Genomic DNA, 16,009 nt, shown 5'->3' on the forward strand with positions numbered 1-16,009 from the left:
AAGAGATCACCACCGCCCATAAACATCTGCAACACCAGGAGCATTGCAGATGCGTTGCCAACCTAGAAGCCTAAGATGGGATACCTCAAGTGCCAGTAATTTCACCGGCTAAGTACTCTCCACGCCGAAACAACAGTGCAAGCACCGCTGCTTCACGGCAGGATTAGCGAGCAAGATGGTGGTAGCAATCCGGGCGGACCTTGCACAAGAACACGCACTTCACCTTGCACGTCTAGAATAATACAAAGGTTACTTTTTATTTCGATAACTCCATAGATTTGGGATAAAATCTCGAATGTTATTTTTGGAAATTCCCATGGAAATTTAATAAAATCCCGGAATTTAAATTCAACTGCTGGACCTAAACTAAAAACTAAAACGCGGGCAAGGATTGGTAATCTATCTAATACCTTTAAACGAGCAATTCTTCTATATATAAGTATATATATATTTCGGGGATCTAACGGCTCCAACGGTTCCGATGAAATTTGGTATATAGGGGTTTTCGGGGATGAAAAATCGATTTAGCTTGGTCTTATCTCTGGAAAAATGCTGGTTATCGAGTTTTAGCCCGAGCAAAGCTTGGTCGCCCAGGTTCTAATAAATTACACCACAACAGTTATAACGTTTTACTCTATCATGTAGTCATAAATAGTGGCGAACAGCTGCGCCAGTATGGGGTAGACTTCGACGGTAGCTGTCAGCAGCAGCACCAGCAGCGCCAGTATTCTGTTGACGCTGCGGATCAGGTCCAGCTTGGTGGTGGCCGGCAGGGACTTGCGGAGGGACTTCTGGAACACCGCGCCGGATGTTGGAGGGACCACCTGGGGAAAGAGATTTATGGATTACTCAGACTGAATTAGTATAATACACCCCAATTGACAGTTGACACCACCAGTCAACTGACGTACTTTTTATGAGCTGTCAAAACACAATTCTCCCATAGACTTTCAATGGCAATACGCTTATGACGTCATAACTCGCTATTTGTTCGCCAACTCAATCAACTAACTATTTATTTGTTTTAAAGCAATAAAAAATCTATTTTTTTCAGTAAATCGATAATTAATCTGGTTTCAGGGCTAAAGTAAAGCGTTTTTTTACAGGAGTCGTGCCTTCCATATTTTTTAATGGCGTCAACATCCGTATTGTAAAAAAATTAACCATTGCTTTCATGGGTTGGTACATAGGATCTTAAACTAAAATAAAATATTTCCCAAACGTAAAACCCTGCAGTAGCGCACTGCAACATACTATACTAACGCCATCTAGCGATATTTCACCTGTCAACCTTCATTAAGGTATAAAAAATTCGTATGATCAATAACAAAAATGTTAAAGTTGACATTTTTGTTATTAATCATGGGACTGCGTTGCACGTGACCGTACTCTTAAGAAGTGTATTGGGGATTCAAGGGAGGTGAAATAAATACAAGAAGTTTCGGTTTCGGACCTTAGAATTCTTCCTACTAATAAAACTTACGGAAGTTGGGAGTATTTGTATACTCCATACTTACACACAACAATGCAATGAGTCTTTTTTGTTGACTTAAAAAAAAAACACTACTAAAATTATACAGAAAAACAAAAATATGTACCCTACGTAAATATGAAAAAAATGGTCACGTTTTTGCATAAATTACTAACAAGGCTTCCAGAATCTTTTAAGCAAAGTATCATAATGATAATGATAAGCGACAGCACGGTGTCATCTATTGGGCTCTAGCGAGTCGAGCACTCGGACGTTTACCTTAAGTAAGTCTTATAAGATCTAAGTTATCAAAATTATTGACTATAGGAACCTAACTCTTAGAAACATAATTAAAAACATTTTCACAGTATTTCTTTTATTGGTTGATTCTATAACACAGAATTACAGCGCAATCTCTTGTAGTAGCAACTATAAAATAAAGCTGGCTTCGAAGCTGCTTAAGCCGGTGACTTGTAACGCGCGCGCTTTGGGTTAAGGAAGCTGTTGTATTACACAGTCGGTATTTGTGGACAGTACGATGACTAAATAAAAAAAAGTTGACCTAATCCCTGTATTGTTTTAAAATTAAAGAATGTTTAGGAGTCTTTAGGTGTGTTAATTTTAATATTACTTTATTTATAACCTTACAATAAGAAAAGCGCGTATTGCTGAACTGGTGAGTTCTTAAGAGGGAGATGTCAAAATATTTTTTTTACAAGTGACAATTTATTTAGGAAATATAAGAAAACTATAACACAGTCTCAAACTAAAAATAGCATGTACTATAGGTACCTACTAGGGAACGGATAGACATACTTTTTATACATACCGTCAAACTACTGTTGCAAACTACTGTTCAACACAATCGCGGGCTGCCCTTTGTGCCCTTTGACTCGCGTCCAAAAATCGCTCCCAACGCGAGCGCGCGAATTGCGAGGCAAGGCGTAAGGCGAAAAGCGAGCGCGCTGTCATACGCTGTTTACTTATGCGTGTTCGTTATTCACCTCACCATTCGCTTCGCGATTCGCACGATTGTGTAAATGCGTGAAGGATAAATACATATTAAGCCCCAAGACTTGAACAGAAACATTCGTAGGTACCTATATTATTCATACAAATATCTGCTTCGACCGGATCCCATCAAATACTGTCTAACCCAGGTATGCTCAATCTGCAGCCGCGGGCCGCATAAGGCCCACCAAGTTTCTAATAGTGCGGGATCCGAACTTCAAAAACTTTTCATAAAAAACAATTGTCATTTTACCGTACTGCTTTAAGTCTGTTTGCTATCTCTTTTGCTGTCACCGCCTGGATGCTCACAGTCTCTTCGCTACAACAGCCATACAACAGCTAAATCACTACTATTACAATGCAATCCTTTTTGAACCACATTCTGTGAAATGTATGCGTGCGTGCGTGTGTGTGTGTGTGTGTCACATAAACTCCGTCCACATTTAGCTCTACCATGAAAATTTGTATTAAAAATACGACCGGTTCTCGAAGTAAGCTTATCCATTGTTAAATCCTAACCCATAACATAAGCCTAGCTTACTTTGGGACTTGGTCAATTTTTTTTGGGTCCATATCGACTCGCATACTTATTGAAAGTCCGAATGTAATGTTCGTCGGAATGATCGTTTGTCATCTTTTTTTTCTGTGAATGAAATAGTTTTAAAGGATGAGCATTTAAAAAATTTAGAAAAATGTAGTTTCACTGAGAAAAAAATTATGACAAACGAGGATTCGGACAAAGATTACGGTATGACTAGCGAAGAGTATGCGAACTTTGGCGCTCCCGCCTTGTAATATTATCCGAAATGAAGTATCTCGCTAGTTTAACTATACTGTGTTGACTTGTTTATGTGTAGGTCCCATTGTCCTGAATTTCAGCAAAACAGTAAACAGAGTTTCGGCTGAATGCGTACAAGTTGACGAACTAGGTATCTCAACTTGTGATCCAAGCCATAAGCAGCAGCGGAAATCAGGGATGTTATGGAGCTCCGTATCCGTAACCGAATCCATCGGTTATTCGAAATAATAGACTATCCGTAACCGTAACCGAATCCGATATAAAAAAATCGGATAGTTTCGGACAGGGGCGGAGTCTAAATGTGACATGTTGTGACAGGTTTTTGTTTTTGCCCGGCCGAGCCGACAGAACAGCCGCGCGCGTTTATTATTTCTATTGCTAAGTCGACTCGTAACTATATAATTAAAGTCAAGTCATTTATAATATTTATATTCCTATTCGTATTTTACTTTTACACTTCCTTAAAAATCCAATATCCGTAACCGAAACCGAAACTATCGGATAATTCGCAATAATTTAACATCGTAACCGTAACCGAAACCGGTATTATGTTTGACATATATTCTTATCCATATCCAGATCCGAAAATACATAAAGACTTACAAACTTTCACATTTATAACGCATACTAGCTTCTGCTCGCGACATTGTCAGTGTCAGTCAGTGATGAATTCATTTATCACTATCTCGCAAGAACGACACAATTTTTCGGGATAAAAACTTTCCTATCTCTTTCCCCGGGACTCAATCTAACTTTATACTGAATTTCATCTAAATCGGTTCAGCTTTTTAGATGTGAAGAGGTAACAAACAAACAAACAGACTTATAAACTTTCGCATTTATAATATTAGTGGGATTGTACCAGGTAACATGTATTTTAAATGATTCTCAGTGACCAATTGCGGAAAGTGCTAATTTTCACCTTAGTGTTAGATGTTAATAACAGTAGATCGCAAAATTACCTAGCCATGTTCTGTTTAATTGTCAAAAACAAATAAACAGACTAACAAATATCATGGGACACTTGACACCAATTGACCTAGTCCCAAACTAAGCAAAGTTTGTACTATGGATACTAGGCAACGGATAAACATACTTATATAGATACATACTTAAATACATATTAAACATTCAAGACCCGAGCACAAACTTTCATATTCATATAAATATCTGCCCTGGCCGGGAATGGAACTCGGGGACCTCAAACTTCGTAGTCAGGTTCTCTAACCACTTGGCCATCAGGTCGTTAAAGAAATACGTCAAAGAAGAATACGTGTCCAAAATTTCCTGACAATTTATCTGATAATCTGACACACATTTTTTTTACATAAAACTGACCCGTCATTGACCCCTATCTCATCTGATAAAAGTGCAGATGAGGTCAAAGGTGTATCTCACTGGTTTAGTAACAGCCTATTTATTCTAGCCTTGAAGAGACAGGTTGTATTTTACTACTTATCGTCAGAATTTCATAAATTGGACCCAATGCTAAACAACTGGGGTGTAAAGTGAGGTAAGTCGATTTACCTGGAAAACTATCCCGGGCTCTATTCCCGCTGGCTTGTTACTGGCCGAGCACGGCTGCAAACGGGAAAGCGGTTAGCAGCCTCGACTTTTGGAAAGCAAATAAACAAATGCTACAATTGTTGCAGCTGAACCGCAAAAGAAAGAAACTGAAACATTATAGGATCACTTTGTTGTCCAGCTGTTTGTCTGTCGTGGGAACCCTACTTATTTTTTTTTATTCAACTGGATGGCAAACGAGCAAGTGGGTCTCCTGATAATAAGAGATCACCACCGCCCATAGACACCGGCAACACCAGGGGGATTGCAAATGCGTTGCCAACCTAGAGGCCTAAGATGGGATACCTCAAGTGCCAGTAATTTTACCGGCTGTCTTACTCTCCACGCCGAAACACAACAGTGGAAGCACTGTTGTTTCACGGCAGGATTAGCGAGCATTATTGGTAGCAATCCGGGGTCCATCCACCTGCATATATCCTATTATCCTATCCTACTAATATTATAAATGTGACAGTTTGTGAAGATGTTTAGATGTTTGAATGTTTGTTACTCAAAATTACGTAATTAACGTCTCAACGGATTTACATGAAACTTGGCGTACAGATAGACAAAGATTTGCATTGAGACATGGGATTCTTGATATCCCTATGCGTTCCCGTGGGATAATATTTCAAGTTTAAACAAGAATAGAGGGCGCTGTCCAAGAACAGTGACGTAGCGTACCTCGGCCCTCAAAATGACGTGTTCATTTCGTTTGCAATCTAGATGGCGTTGTGCGAGCAAACGTTGTCCTTTCAAATTGTTACCGAAATTTTTTTTCAAGCCAATCTAAGTCATTTATTTCAGCCTACTAATACTCTTTGATTTATTTGTTGCGTTGCCATGGTAACAAGAATCGTGTAAGTAAACGGTTGGTTTTTTATATTTCAAAAAATTGTACGGGCATAATTTACAACAGTTGAGTTAAGACGGCATTAAGCTATTTCTAATGCGGGCGAAGCCGCGGAAAAGTTTGTGGGTGTGTGTGTGTGTCTTTTTCAACACTGACCCCTAAATGACTACAAGTTAACTCATCTATAAATTATGTGGAGTTCCGTAGCGATCGATCACTCCGTGACGTGTTAAATAAAGGGTTCCGTAACAAAGGGATGCGCACAAAGAACCCCATTGTGATGTATGGAGATTTTGAACGCTTTTGTTTAAGGAAAATTACATCCAGTTTATGGATTTAGTACTGTGGACTACCAGCGGCTAACTAAGACAGTATTGTTTATTAGGGTCTGACCAAATATTATGTTTCGATTTCAGTTTAGGCGAGTGTTACCGTTAAATTGGGGTTATGGTTTAGGATTATTTTTCCGAAACTAGTTTCAGTCTTAAGAGCGAAACCGAATCTGGGTCCGTGGGTGAATACCGAACCAATAAAATCCGGAGAAGAATTACGGCAACGAGTATTCGATGCAGCCTGGACCATATAATTAGGGTTGTAACGGAGGCCTTCTTAGCGGAGGCGGAGGCGGATGTGGAGGCGACAAGTTTCACCTCCGCGGATGCGGAGGTTAACGGAGGTGGATGCGGAGGTGAAAGTGGATGTGGAAAAAATGTTACTTTAAGCTTTATTCTACTAAAAAAAAATCTAAAAAAACTGCCAAATCTCACTTGTTTTCGGCGTCATCGTGCATGTAACTTAATTGTACAAAATCACTTTAAAAAATCGCAGTTCAATCAAACATACATTACAATTTCGTACGTCCAAGCAACGAGACATGTTGATTCCTGTCGTGTGTCATTTGACATACACCTACGCCCGCCCCCACCCCGACCGTGTTCCCGCTGCGCGCCGAGATAATGAAATGAGAAATAAACCTCCGTTATAACTCCGCAAAAAAAATTGCGGAGGCGGAGGTGAAGATAGGATTTCTTGCGGAACTTCCGCAGTAACGGAGGCGAAGTTCCGTTACATACCCTACATAATATAATCGCTGGCAGTGGGACCAGTGCCTTAAATAAATATTTCATTTAATTTCGTTCCCTGATCGAAGGTAGTCGATAAGTATATACATCACTGTCCAATTTTCCCTAATGTTAATTTTTTTTTTCAATAAATTATAAAGCTCCCTGAATATTGTTCCCAAACCCCACTCTTCCAAGAATGTTGTATTTCTATATTGTCTTTTTTCAAATAAACGGCCCGAGTTTTTTTTGTGCAAAATATTTTAATTTATCTCTCCAGTAATACCTGTTCCTGCTTCAGGTGTTAGGAAAGCCTGTTTCCTTTTTTTTGTAAAAAACTGTCATCATCATCATCATCCCAGCCTATATACGTCCCACTGCTGGGCACAGGCCTCCTCTCAGAACAAGAGGGCTTGGGCCATAGTTCCCACGCGGGCCCAGTGCGGATTGGGAACTTCACACGCACCATTGAATTGCTTCGCAGGTTTGTGCAGGTTTCATCGCGATGTTTTCCTTCACCGCATAGCTCGTGGTAAATTCTAAATGTAATTCTGCACATGAATTTCGAAAAACTCAGAGGTGCGAGCCGGGGTTTGAACCCACGATCCTCGGCTTGAGAGGCGATAGGTCAAACCACTAGGCCACCACGGCTTCCACTAGGCCACCACGGTGTGATGCCACTACTGTCCGTATAGATTGCTAACATTAGTTAGAAGATCTACCAAAAAACTGTGCCCTTGCCGAACCTACACCCTTAGAAGCTATAGTCGGCACGTCATCACCTTCCCACCTTAACATTTGGCGCCCAACATGGTACTACTGCCTTAAATATACATACGTCTTCTCGACAATGTGGGCAATCTTTTTTCTTCATACCTTTACTGTGGCAGGCTTAATTTCAGGCTTAACTTCTGCATGGATGGGCTGCACGTTGTTGGTCACTATATCCAAACTCCCTGCGACGTCGCGCCGAAACCTTAGCTTAAAAAGAAGATCTAGATAGTTTAGTGCGCTAACGACTAAGCATTGGTGATATTGATTTCCCACGCTCATTAGTATTTTGCCTAATGTGCTTTCAAATAAAAAAAACACATTCAAATCGATCCACCCGTTTAAGAGCTACGGTGCCACAGACAGGAACACAGACAGACACACATAGCGATCGAACTAATAACACCCCTCTTTTTGCGTCGGGGGTTAATTAATGGTAGGTATTTATTCAAAATACCGCTTCCGACCGAAGGAACTAGAGTATAGACTCCAACCTATGTAACAGTGGACGTCCTACAGCTGATTATTATTATGACGATGATGATGATTTAAAATGCATTCTTACGTGGCCATTTGAAAGCGGTAGAAGGCAGCATATCGCTGTTAATAAAACGCAGGCTTCCATATTGTTTCACAACATGCTTTGAGCGTTTGGATATTTTTATTCGGTTAACTACGCCATAACAATTTCGTACAACTAAGGCTGCTTGCAGAATAAAAAGCCTAGTACCTACTCTGTGAGATTTGATGTCATCATCGTCTTCTCTTCATCTCGGTCGGTATATACGTTCCACAAATTAGGCTTATTATGGTACTTTAACTTGACAGTGTTTTTTTTATTATATTCAACATCAGAACTTTTCAATATACCTACGTACATACATAGTCTGTTGATGTTATTTCGTTTGAATGCTCCGGATTATCACAAAATAAACAAACACAATTGACAAACGTTGAAATACAAAGGCGACCTTATCCCTTTAAGGGGTCTCTACCAGTCAACCCAGTGGTTAGACATCCTGACTAATGGTTGAGGTCCAGGGTGCGATTTCCGGTCGGAGCAGGAGGTCGGACATAAATGACAAAAACAAGAATTTTTGTTTTTGAGTACGTACGTTCAGCTATCTACATAAAAAAGCCATATCCTGTCTAGCCGTTTTACCATGAAGGAGGACAAACATACCTTAGTGCCATGTGATTTTGTGATTTTTATTTTGTAATAAGAACCACGGCGCGTGTCATCGTGAATGACTCTACAAACTACACAAACACATACAAATTTTCGTATTTATAATATTAATTAGTAGGACTACTCGATATAAAATAGACAAACTGAAAACTTTTTTATAAAACTTAACGTGTGCTGGAGCCCTTAGAAAATACCAATATTTTTACGCCCATGACGTTGTTTGTTCAAATTTTTGATAACGCGAAACAGAAACAAATAAACTTAGGTTTTGTGGAAAATGCTGAAAATATTGTTGTTGTGTTGTGTACTAACTGTTGCGAAAAGTCATAATAATGTAAGTAGGTATTACTGGATCAAGTAGGTAGGTAGACACACACTTTCATAATTATAAGTTAAAGTGTAAAAATACATCCATACTAATATTATAAATGCGAAAGTGTGTGTGTTGGTATGTTTGTGTGTTTGTATGTTTATCCGTCTTTCACGTCGAAACGGAGCGACGGATCGACGTGATTTTTGGCATAGAGATAGTTTATAAGCCCGAGAGTGACATAAGCTACTTTATCCTTACTTTAGGACAATGACTTAAGTGGTTTTAAGCAAAACTATTCAGACTGCTCGTAGGGAATGCTATTATTCAGTTAATGAATTTTTAAATGATTATTGTAAATAAATAATGCATGTTTAATTTTTAATCTTAAAATTTTGATTTTAACTAATTTTTCTTACCAATGAAATGGACATTAATTCACTTTTGACATTTTAATAGGTTTTTTGTATTGTAGATTGAGGGTTGTATTATTGTATGGTGTTCTTTTATTTTTATTTGCATTAGCACTTTTACTGCAATAAACAATTTGTACGCCGCAAGGTAAAACATGGAGGACTTCTTATCTTTTTTATGTGTACCAACTGTATTTAACTATTACTCATGTTTAAGCAAATAAAATATTTTTATCTTTATCTTTTATCTTTTACATAATGAAAAGGTTATCTTTACATGGCTGAAATTGTTCTCAGAGGACATAAAATATCTAATGAGAGAGTGCTCGCAATCACATTCACCATACCTGTCTAGCCTTATTATATAACAATACCGTTTAGCGGAAGAAAGTGGTTAATCAGGTTGCACTGCACAAATATAAATAGGTACACACACAAACATCACGCCTGTATTCCCAAATGGGGTAGGCAGAGCACACGAAACGTTACCGCTTCGAAGCCACTTTTAGCAATTTTAGGTTTTAAGTACAAGTATATATAAAATAATAAAAACCCTGAATATACTTATTTTATTTTGTATTATATTTTATGATTCAGTACGAATCTGATGATCAATTTATTCAAATTTCGAGTCAACTTATGAATGCAAACAAACAATTTACAATATTTTAAATGATACACATCAAAGTTTTTAAAAACTTATTTTTAACACATTCATCACTTTTTACTATAATAGTTTTCCCCATTGACAAATTTTCCTAAGCACATGTCACAACAAAGTGACTTTGACATTACGCTATACTGTCTATATACTATACTATATACAACAAGTCAATCAATGTCTATATACAGCAAGGTGCATCAATAGCCATATTGCGCCGGCAATGCATTCATAGATCAATAACCGATGTCCGCGGGCCACCAATAATTTAGCATCCATTACGGGCAGCTGGTATAGTCAGCAAGAGTATTTGTAGGGATCTAACGGGTGTGGCCTGTAATATGAGCAAATAATTAAAACGTAGATCATACTCGTCAAACTGAACAACATTAGTTTAGCGACTTTTAAAAATAATTAGTTTTTTAAAAAAAATATTACGCAATGGGAAGAAACTTATAGTAAAAGTTGATTAATGTGTTAAAAATAAAGTGGTGTTAAATACTTGTGATGTATAGATATCATTTAATAAATGTCTATATACTGCAAGGTGACAATTCATAGGTGCTCGAAATCGATTCATAAATTAATGACTTTGACCGCGGATGCCACCAAAATTTTATGTATTTGACAGCTTGATAGTCAGCAAAGTTTTTAATTTACCGGGTGTGGCCTGTAATATGAGCAAATAATTAAAACGTAGATCATACTCGTCAAACTGAACAACATTAGTTTAGCGACTTTTAAAAATAATTAGTTTTTTATTAAAAAAATATTACTCTTTTAAGTTTATTCGAAGAAGCAATGTAAAGCAAAATGCTTGATGTTTGTAGCGTGACAGGCGACGTCAGTTGTGTTCTAGGATAGCGTACATTGATAGCATTATTTAATTTGTTTGAAAAAAAAGGAAAATTCAAAGACTCCATTACCTATTTTTAAAAGTCGCTGATCTAATGTTGTTTAGTTTGACGAGGATGATCTATGTATACAGGCCACACCCGGCATATCGGCTCACATGATTCTTGAAAATCTATGTTCATGTTTGTCATAACTCTTCTCTGAATCCATTAATTATTCAGTTTAGGCTATAACAAGTAGTTATAATTAAAAAAAATACAAGCGGTTCAGAAAAACGTCCATTAAAGCATTCACTGCCACCGACGCACATATGCGTTTTCGGAACTTCGCCCAGTACCGCAGTTGTAATTATTCATACATTTTGAACGCACATGTGCGTCGGTGGCACCTGTGGAAATCGGATGGCTGTGAATGCATTAATGAAGAACCCGTTAGTAAACTCAATGAGATACAAAGAAGAGTTATGTTTTAGTTTTTAAATGGGTCCCACTGAAAAATAGCGTTGCGGCTTGCGTAATGTTATGGGTCCACTTTATACTATTCGATGTTTTTTTTCCCCCCATCTAATGTATTTTTATGTGTATCGAATATGTGTACTTAAATAAATGTTCTCTCTCTCTCTCTCTCTCTCTCTCTCTCTCTCTCTCATACATACTCGTATTTTTTTAAAACTGATTTGAGTTACTAACTAGACTACACTAGTATTTTTAACACAACTATTGACCTTATTTATTTTATTTTATTAATTTGGGTACAAGAACATAATGCAAGCTAACGAAATTACTACTATCCTATCTTTTACACAACTACATTTTAACACAATAGATGCTTTATTCGCTACTAAGGGATCGCCAATGCGGATCGGATTTATTTCCAAACATAGGTCAGTATAGGCGAAATCACTAAGCTACCACTTTTTTTTGTTGACTGTACTTGCTTATTGAATGGGGTATTTGATAGATAGATTCTCTCATAATACATAGCTCCCAATAGTATGCTGTGAAGACCGGTGCCAACTATAATGGAAGAGCTAATAAAAAAAACATTTATTTCATTTTTCTTAGACACATAATGCTGTTAGTTTGACTTAATCTAAGTGTTGGTTAAGTAACCCGTGGTGGCATAGTGGTTTGACCTTGTCTCTCAAGCAGCAGACGATCGTAGGTTCAAATCCGGCTGTCATCGCTAAGTTTTTCAAAATTCATGTCGGTAATTAAGAGTACATTCGAAATTTACCACGAGCTTTACAGTGATGTAAAACATCAATCAAGTGAAGTAGTTGTAATTCAATGGTGTATGTGAAGTTCCCAATCCGCACTGGGTCCGCGTGGGAACTACGACCCAAGCCCTCTCATTATGAGGGGAGACCTGTGCCCAGCAGTGGGACGTATATAGGTTAGGATGATGATGATGATGAAACAAATTTTGTAATATTTTTATATACATTTTCCAAAGGTAACATTGCCTTATCTGAACCTAACTTTTTTTTAACTTTCCTAATGTAAAAGATATCGGTTGTTAAAAAGAAACACCGAAATATCTTGATTGCTAAAGTTGCGCAACTTTTTTCATTTGGAATATCGCGTTTATGGAACTAATTTCCATAAATGTAGGGCAAGCATGAATAATCATAACTCAGGGGTGTTGCAAGTTTACCGTGTGTATTAAATGTCTGATATCGCATCTCCCAAACGGAGGAACCGATGACGATTGTGATGATGATGATTGGTATTATAATGATGAGGGATGAGAGGGACGAAGACGGGAAAACTTTTATGTATTTTCAATTTTGCGATAAGTTACCTACTGAATTAAAAAAAAAAGCAATAATTCCTCAATTCTTTCTGAATGTTGATTTATTTTTAGACTCGGCTGATTTAACATTGTATTTTTTTAAGCAACTAGTCAACGATGCCGATATCCAGTCGGCGCTTATACCGCAAGAGTTAAACCCAGCATTCGTTCCAGATGATGTAAGTAAAGAGCCTTATCATACTAGTGATTTGCGCAGGAGTCGATATTGAATTAAGCTAGCGCGCAATGATATTGCCGCTAATATCGTCCCGAGCGAGTAGTTAAATTTTCCAACGCTAGCGCCGCCAAAAAAATAGGCAAATAGTTGAATGCATCATCTTATAAATTCAAATCATTTATTCAGTAAATAGGCCGCAATGGGCACTTTTACACGTCATTTTTTTAACTACCAGCGCTTTCGGAAAGACCATCATTGCCAAGAGGAAACTTGGCAGTCATTTTTTCAAAATTAAATAATTACTAATAACATACTTAACAAGTACAGTATAAAATTTAAAAAAAATTGCAAGAAAAGAATAATAATATACAAAAATTATGTGAAATAAAATCAGAATTTTCAACAAAAATGACTTTCCATAATCATCCTATCTATAAGACCATGCAATTACTTTACTAACATCAATGATGGTTTGTGGTGACAGGAAAAGCCATGGCGTTCAGAACTGCCCCTGCCGCGAATACGTCGAGATTTGGATTTGGAGATACCAGAGTCTACCACCATGCAGCAGGTTCGTTTTTTTAACACGCTTATGTCAGCCGTAGGACGTCTTCCCCCATAGACTTCCAGTTGCTTCGGTTGGAAGCGGCCTGCATCCACCATAAACCACCGGTTTTAATTAGGTCACCCGTCCATCTCGTTGGAGACTACGCTGCGCTTGCTAATCCGCTATCTCCATTCGAGAACTTTTCGACCTCAACGGCCATCTGTTCTCCGTACAAATTTTCTCCTTATAATGTGTAGAAAGAGATAGCGGCCGGATTTTTGACCTTGTGCAAGGTCCGCCCGGATTGCTACCACCATCTTGCTCGCTAATCCTACCGTGAAGCAGCAGTGCTTGCACTGATGTGTTTCGGCGTGGAGAGTAAGACAGCCGGTGAAATTACTGGCACGTGAGGTATCCCATCTTAGGCCTCTAGGTTGGCAACGCGTTTGCAATGCCCCTGGTGTTGCAGATGTTTATGGGCGGTGGTGATCTCGTACCATCAGGAGACCCCCTTGCTCGTTTTCCATCCAGTCGAATAAAAAAAAAATGCGTTTTTGTCTTTTCTTTAACTTCTTGTCGTCTACAATGAGACACACACACCGTAATATCGAGAACGTCCTGAAAATCATTTTTCAGCAGAAAAAGGTTTGAATTACAAATGTTTTTTTAACACAATCTTATTTGATTCCAGGTGAAAACCTACAGTCGCATAGTCGCAGGTATTGTGCTAGCCCTGACAACTGTTGTCGAAATCATTGTCTACGTCGTAGAGATTTATTACGCCTGATATCACGTTACTTACTTATTTAAGTTTAATAAATTCTATAGTTTTTAAATATGTTGTTTTTCTTGCACAAAATACATACTTCCTACATTATTACTGGACAATTGACATTATTGACCTAGTTCTAAAGTCAGCAAAGCTGTGTTATGGGTACTTGACAACGGATATGATCATCATCATCGTCCCAGCCTATATACGGCACAGGCCTCCTCTCAAAATGAAAGGGCTTAGGCCGTAGTTCCCACGAAGTCCAGTGCGGATTGGGAACTTCACACATATCATTGAATTGCTTCGCAGGTTTGTGCAGGTTTCCTCACAATGTTTTCCTTGACCGTAAAGATCGTGTTAAATTTCAAATGTAATTTCGCACGTGAATTTCGAAAAACTCAGAGGTGCGAGCCGGGGTTTGAAACCACGATCCTCTGCTTGAGAGGCCATAGATCGAACCGCTAGGCCACCATCGCTACAAACATACTTAAATAGACAGATATATAAAACATAATTAAATACATATTGACGGGTCTCTGTCTGACACAACCTCGTAGGTAGTATATGAAATATTAAGAATTTCGCATAACCATTTTAGATACACATCCTAATTTCATAAAATTTCATATACCTATTGAGGTTGAATCAGAGACCAGAAAAATCCAGAAACTCGAGTCCAAACATTCGTACTTCCGTACAAAATATCTACCCCGACCGGGATTGAACTGGATACCTATCTCAAGAATCGTAGTCATATTCTCTAACCCAGGGGTCGCCAAACTACGGCCCGCGGGCCAAGTCCGGCCCGCGAGCCCCTCTAATCCGGCCGGCGAAAAGAAAGCGGGAGAGCCCTGAGTCTCGATTCATGTTCGGACAGTATAGGAACCTAGCGTGCGGTGCTTTGCACATTGGAGGCTCGTTCAACGAACCACCAGGGTCCGATTTTATAAAGCTACAAGTAACTAGTAATTCGTTTTATAAGACCCGCCACTGACGGTAATTGGTCATAATCATATAGCCACTCATGAACATAATCAACACCAAGTGCGTTCCTTATGCGTTACTCGTATCTAGGTACCTCCTGAAGACTCAAGTCTACTTAACTAATGTACCCCCATGACCAGCCAAAGTCTTGGCCCGCACGAATTTACATTAAGTGCAGTGTGGCCCTTGAGTCAAAAAGTTTGAAGACCCCTGCTCTAACCAATGGGCTATCTTGATATATAGGTTAACTAAGTATCACAAATTTTGGTCAGTTAAAGCTAGCCTTTCACTCCTGAAACTAAGCTAGAGTTGCACCAAGTTACTATAACTGTAACCAATGTCAATCACAATCCGCGCCAGCCTTCGTGGTAGCAACGGCCCAAAGCCCTCTCATTCTGAGAGGAGGTCTGTGTCCAGCAGTTGTAGATTTTGTAGGCTTAGATGATGATATTGATGGTGATGTCAAACCAGGCGTCAACTCCTTTCGATTTGACTGTTAATTTGACATTCGTTTTTAAGGATCATCATTCATCGTACAGTCACATTAAAGCGTGCATAACGATTCTTTTTCTAGGGCCGGTAGGACGTCTTAGATATTTTTGCACGCTGTGGCAGATATTAATGCAAACTTGCATGTACCATTTTCTAGTATAAATCAACCTCTAGTAAAATAAAGGACAATTTTCCCAATGTTAATGTGTTATAAGCTATGAAATGCGGCAATTTTAGTTCATTATATTTTAGGTTCTTTAAGGTCACGGAACCCGGTAAATAGAC

General features: G+C 38.5%; 2 protein-coding genes across 5 annotated transcripts in view; one reads left to right on the plus strand and one right to left on the minus strand.

Moving 5' to 3' along the window:
* Positions 1-615: 615 nt before the first annotated feature.
* Positions 616-8,225, minus strand: LOC141444233 (uncharacterized). Of its 3 annotated transcripts, none has more exons than XM_074109716.1 (4): positions 8,095-8,225; positions 7,635-7,739; positions 4,809-4,862; positions 616-824 (listed from the first exon to the last, which is right to left on the minus strand). In XM_074109716.1, exons 1-4 carry the CDS (start codon positions 8,152-8,154, stop codon positions 630-632), a joined length of 414 nt encoding a protein of 137 aa, XP_073965817.1. In that variant the 5' UTR covers positions 8,155-8,225; the 3' UTR covers positions 616-629. The 3 variants fall into 3 exon arrangements, with proteins under 3 accessions (XP_073965817.1, XP_073965820.1, XP_073965818.1); XM_074109719.1 differs by having other exon boundaries at positions 7,635-7,734; positions 8,095-8,177; XM_074109717.1 differs by lacking the exon at positions 4,809-4,862 and having other exon boundaries at positions 8,095-8,218.
* A 697-nt stretch (positions 8,226-8,922) lies between these two features.
* LOC141444236 (uncharacterized) overlaps positions 8,923-16,009 on the plus strand; it is a 35,232-nt gene continuing 28,145 nt past the window's right edge. Inside the window, exons 1-4 of one of the 2 annotated variants that reach the window (XM_074109721.1) lie at positions 8,923-9,052; positions 12,856-12,930; positions 13,414-13,500; positions 14,168-14,312. In XM_074109721.1, coding sequence (XP_073965822.1) covers positions 8,996-9,052; positions 12,856-12,930; positions 13,414-13,500; positions 14,168-14,263 — 315 coding nt within the window. In that variant the 5' untranslated portion in view covers positions 8,923-8,995 and the 3' untranslated portion in view covers positions 14,264-14,312. Of the gene's footprint in view, positions 9,053-12,855; positions 12,931-13,413; positions 13,501-14,167; positions 14,313-16,009 lie in introns of those variants that run through there. The other variant, XM_074109722.1, reaches the window with a different exon arrangement.

The sequence above is a fragment of the Choristoneura fumiferana genome, chromosome 29 (genome assembly GCF_025370935.1).
Source record: "Choristoneura fumiferana chromosome 29, NRCan_CFum_1, whole genome shotgun sequence".
Classification (NCBI taxonomy): Eukaryota; Metazoa; Arthropoda; class Insecta; order Lepidoptera; family Tortricidae; genus Choristoneura; species Choristoneura fumiferana.

Excerpts from the sequence above, each read along its gene's own strand:
- LOC141444233 (XM_074109716.1), bottom strand. The coding sequence starts at position 8,154 with ATGGAAGCCTGCGTTTTATTAACAGCGATATGCTGCCTTCTACCGCTT. Across the intron at positions 7,740-8,094 it reads TACCGCTTTCAAATGGCCAC|CTAAGGTTTCGGCGCGACGT; the intron begins GTAAGAATGCAT and ends CTTCTTTTTAAG. Across the intron at positions 825-4,808 it reads AGCCCGGGATAGTTTTCCAG|GTGGTCCCTCCAACATCCGG; the intron begins GTAAATCGACTT and ends CTCTTTCCCCAG.